This window comes from Nicotiana tomentosiformis, chromosome 4, assembly GCF_000390325.3.
Source record: "Nicotiana tomentosiformis chromosome 4, ASM39032v3, whole genome shotgun sequence".
Classification (NCBI taxonomy): Eukaryota; Viridiplantae; Streptophyta; class Magnoliopsida; order Solanales; family Solanaceae; genus Nicotiana; species Nicotiana tomentosiformis.
In genome coordinates this window covers 32,134,238-32,139,043 of record NC_090815.1, presented here as the reverse complement: position 1 = coordinate 32,139,043, position 4,806 = coordinate 32,134,238, and the positions used below count along the sequence as shown (strand labels likewise).

Here is a 4,806-nt window from a genome sequence, read left to right as displayed (position 1 = left end):
TCATCCGACCAAACTCTTTTATATAATTCCATGCTAATGATACATAAAGAATTTGATCTTACTAGAAGACAGTGCCTAGCCATCTTATTAGTTACTAGCTTGTATTATGGATGATTAAGAGTTACTTGGTAGATTGTTATGTATACTTGAGTACATATATATATGTGTGTAATCTCAGCTAATTAAGCTAACTTATCCTTATTTTTAAGACTCGCAAGAATAGTTGATTCAATGAAGAAGTCATTTATGTATCTTACGAGTTACGAACGGCAACCCTTAACATGCCATATTCAAAAATTATATTTTAATCGTAATTTGGTTTTCCTCTTTGAGATCAAACTGGATGAATTGTGAAAGACTGAAAGGTAGTGGAAGGGGACCGCAACAAAGAATTTTTGTACTCTTAGACAGGAGTATAATTGAAAGGAAACAATCTTACAAAAGTGTCTCCTTCAAATTTAGAAAGCGACACTTTTATAGAAATCCCATCAACTGGACACTAATTATCATGCTCAGTAGTCAAGGGTCCTATCTGAAATCCATTTGATAAGAGTTGCAGCCAATCAGCAACAAGAAACTAGGATGAACTTTTCAAACCTAGCCAATTGAAAAATAGATAAGGCCACTATGGCTGGTCCCAAAAGTGCAGTGCCATGCCTTGTGGAAAACTTCCAAAAACTCTTAAAAGTGTGTCCAAAAAATTGAGAAAAGAAAAAGAATTTAGGACGTAATTTCCATATATGGATAATGTAAATTTTCTTCAGAGACAGGGTTAGGATTTAAAGCTTATGAAATTAGAATTTTTGTTTGTCTAAGTTACTGAATTTTAAAATAAAAATTTGTACATATTCAATAGATTTTTTAAGGCAAATATAGAGTTTGGACTAAAGCTAAGCTAAACTATACTCTAGTGCTGTCCTTGATTTTTCTTATACTATTAGATCACCAAAATAAGTGGAATAATTAAATTACAGTGCAAAAATTCTTTATCCTAACAACGTAACGTGTGTATAGTTAAATGCAATGCAAAAAAAAAGTTTAAACACTGTAAAAAGTGCATTTCGTGGGTCACTACGCTCCCACATTTCTTCAAATAATTTCACTTTCGACTGTATCTTTCTTGAATTCTCTTCAATTCCCTTCTATACATAGAGACCAAACTCGACATATTTCACTAACTCTCATCTTCACCTACTGTTTAATTCCTATACTTCAAATATCTCAAAATTTCAAAGAATATAATCTGAATTCTGAAACAATATATGTATGAATGACGAGTTCAGAGAAAAAAATAGCGAACGTCGTAGGTGCAAAGACGGCGAGAGCTTGTGACAGTTGTATAAGGAAAAGGGCACGTTGGTATTGTGCAGCAGACGATGCTTTCTTGTGTCAATCTTGTGATTCTTCTGTTCATTCAGCCAATCCTTTGGCCCGTAGGCACGAAAGGGTTCGTCTTAAAACATCATCTCTTAAATCATCAGATGAATTTTCCAACTCAGTTTCAGTGCCATCTTGGCACCGTGGATTTACTCGAAAAGCTCGAACACCAAGGAATGGTAAGAATTCAAGAAAAGTTAAAAACCCTATTCAACTCGTCGTCCCAGAGATATTAAGTGATGAGAATTCACAAGATGATAACGAAGAGCAACTCCTTTATCGTGTCCCTATTCTCGACCCCTTTGTAGCCGATGATGCTATTGGGAACGAATATTCTAAAGATCAGATGAAAAATGATTTTAATGATGATCATATGAGTAAGTTTAATGGGATGCTTAATATTCCATCTGAAATGGAGCTAGCAGAATTTGCAGCTGATGTTGAAAGTTTACTTGGGAGAAGACTTGATGATGAGGAGTCATTTAATTACATGGAATTAGGGTTAGGGTTTTTGGAGAAACATGATGATTCCATGGGTTGTTCTTTGGTTGATGAGAAAATTAAGGTTGAAAATGAAGGAGAAATGGAAGTTGTAATCGATCGTAGTAGTTATAATCAAGTTGATTATTCAGATACGTTTGATCTCAAACTCGACTGTGATTCACCAATTATTACCTTAGAAGAAGATGACAAAGGTGATACAAAAAATAATAAGATTTTGCTAAATCTTGATTATGGAGGTGTTTTAAATGCTTGGGCTGACCAAAGGTCTCCTTGGACTACTGGTGAGAGGCCTGAAGTAGATTTCAACGACTGCTGGCCTGTATGCATGGTATACTTCTTTAATTCTCTCAATTTAAAATTTTATGTCGCAATTGTTAAAGTTGACATAGATTGAACATTAGTTTAATTTCTATACACTTAGCTATTAGAAGTAGAAATATTCTAGACAATATCATTCTTTCAACGCTGCTTGATATTTTGAAAAACGGTTTAATGCGTATTACCTGGAAAGGATGATAATTGACTAGTTACAACAAAGAATTTTTATACAATTACCAGTGTAGATAATTTAGATCTTTTATTATAACAACTTGCATAGTTTCTTCTTTGTTAATGCATGTGAAAAGAAGTACGACTAATTGGTTATTTACTATTCCTTGATCGAAATTTATGTGATATTTTTTGCTTATCGAGATTTGAGCCTCTTAGTTTTGACTTTAAATTTGGACATAGAATCTTTATAAGTTTGAGATGAAGTTTACATATTTGAAAACTACTAAAAAGTACTATAAGTCACAATAATTAATAATTTAAAATATTTAAAAGACATGAAAGAATTACAAGTCAAAAAAAGATTTGTTTGATTCTCGAAATCCGAAATGAAGAAATTTCCTCCCTATTTGCAGGACTATCTCCATTTTCATGAGCTAATTGCTTATAAATTGACCTATATTGGCAGGGAAATTGTGGAAAAAATCATCTATATGGAGACATGGGAACAATGACAGGACATGGACCAACAGTGGATGAAGGAAGAGAAGCAAGAGTATTAAGGTACAAGGAGAAGCGGCGGACGAGGTTGTTCTCCAAGAAAATAAGGTACGAAGTCAGAAAATTGAATGCTGAGAAGAGGCCTCGAATGAAAGGAAGATTTGTCAAGAGGACCAATTTTGCACCAACACCTTTTCCTTCGCTTAATAGATAATTGAAATTTTAAGTAGAGTCGGATCTGGAGCGGTTTTTGTGAGTTCAACTGAATTGATTGCTTTACGCTCGAATTATGTGAGAATTTTTACAATGTATTCACGTGCAAATCACGCTCATTCTGAATCTATCGACTCTAAAGCGTAGATTTTGTGGTTCGAAGGATTAGGTTTACACACTTTTTTTTTGTAGAACAAGTAAACTTGAGAAGTGCTTTGCTATGACAATTTTGTCATTTTGATGACTTTTGGGATGTATAGTCTCTAATTGTTCTTTTTTCATTACCGGAAAAGGTATAAGATGAAAAATGGCAGATGGTGAAAAGCTAATCAGTTTTCTGGCTTCTTGAAATTACTGTTAGATATTACACAGTGGCAAAATAAATTACTTTCTCTTCCTTTATTTGGTCTTATACAAAAATATTATTTTACTAACATATAGAAGTAAATGAAAACCCAACTTGATATGCTGAGCTACCAGTTGGAATAAAACTCAGAGTTCCTTTGCAATTATGATGTAAGAATTTTGCGTTCTAGACTTCGCATCATAATCAATTATATGACTTTCACAAGATATTTATACTTAAGTAAATTCATTATTCAAGAAGATAAACCTGAATTCGTGATCTTTCTTGATCTGTCAAAACTTCAAGAAAATGGCGTCTCGTCCTTTCGTTGTTTCTCATTTATGCTTATGATTGAATAACGTGAATTTCCACTTAGAGAGATGATCGGTCTGTATAAAGGATGTTTTATTTTTCATTTTTCATCAAATTGGGAAGTTAACTAACCATTATATCAAAAACTACCCTTCAAGTTTTGATCAATGCGCTTTAGTCCTTACAACAACAGCAACATACACAATGTAATCCCACAAGGATCTAGAGACGGTAGTGTGTATGCAACTTTACGCCTACCTTGTACATGTGGAGATGTTGTTTCTGATAGACAGACCCTCAGCTCAAAGCAAGCATGCATAATCAATCATAACGGAATACAGAAAGACACACAGTAGTGAAAAAAGTAAAAACAGCAGTAACACCAACAAGATAATAGAAAAATAAGAATAAAAGTAACCATGCAGTAATAGAAATCTAGGAATATGAAAATTCGAGGATAACATTAGTGCTACTTAAATGAAAGGAAAGATACTCGACTACCTACTACTATTCTATCCTAATTCTCGACCTCCACATCCTTATATCAAGAATCATATTCTCGGTAAGCTGATGATGCGCCATGTCGCGCAGTCCCTAATCACCTCTCCCCAATACTTCTTCGGCCTACATCTAGCTCTTTTGAGACTTACCATTGTTAATTTATCACACCTACTCATTGGGGCATCCGAGCATCTCCTCTTCACATGCCCAAACCATCCCAATCTCACTTTCTGCATCTCTCCACCACGGAGGACATACCTACCTTGTCCTGAATATCATAATTCTTGACCATATCTCTCCTGGTATGACCACATCCATCTCAACATCTTCATCTCCATTACTTTCGTCTTCTGGATATGAGAGTTTTTGACTGATTAATACTCTGCCCCATATAATATAGTCCATCTAACGACTATTTTGTAAAACTTACCGCTAAGTCTCAACGGCACGTTCTTATCATACAAGACACATGATGCTAGCCTTCATTTCATCTACCATGCTCCAATATGATATGTAACATCTACATCGATCTCCCCATTGCCTTTGATTACTGACCTAATGTA

General features: G+C 34.4%; 1 protein-coding gene across 1 annotated transcript; it reads left to right on the top strand.

The window, feature by feature from the left end:
• Positions 1–1,142: 1,142 nt before the first annotated feature.
• LOC104097499 (zinc finger protein CONSTANS-LIKE 16) lies at positions 1,143–3,328 on the top strand. The gene is made up of 2 exons (XM_009604067.4): positions 1,143–2,209; positions 2,840–3,328. Exons 1-2 carry the CDS (start codon positions 1,271–1,273, stop codon positions 3,083–3,085), a joined length of 1,185 nt encoding a protein of 394 aa, XP_009602362.1. The 5' UTR covers positions 1,143–1,270; the 3' UTR covers positions 3,086–3,328.
• The last annotated feature ends 1,478 nt before the right edge of the window (positions 3,329–4,806 follow it).

What these genes read in the sequence shown, in the direction of transcription:
- LOC104097499 (XM_009604067.4), top strand. Translation starts at nt 1,271, where the DNA reads ATGACGAGTTCAGAGAAAAAAATAGCGAACGTCGTAGGTGCAAAGACG. An exon ending in ACTGCTGGCCTGTATGCATG is followed by an intron (nt 2,210 to 2,839) that starts GTATACTTCTTT and finishes CTATATTGGCAG; the next exon opens with GGAAATTGTGGAAAAAATCA.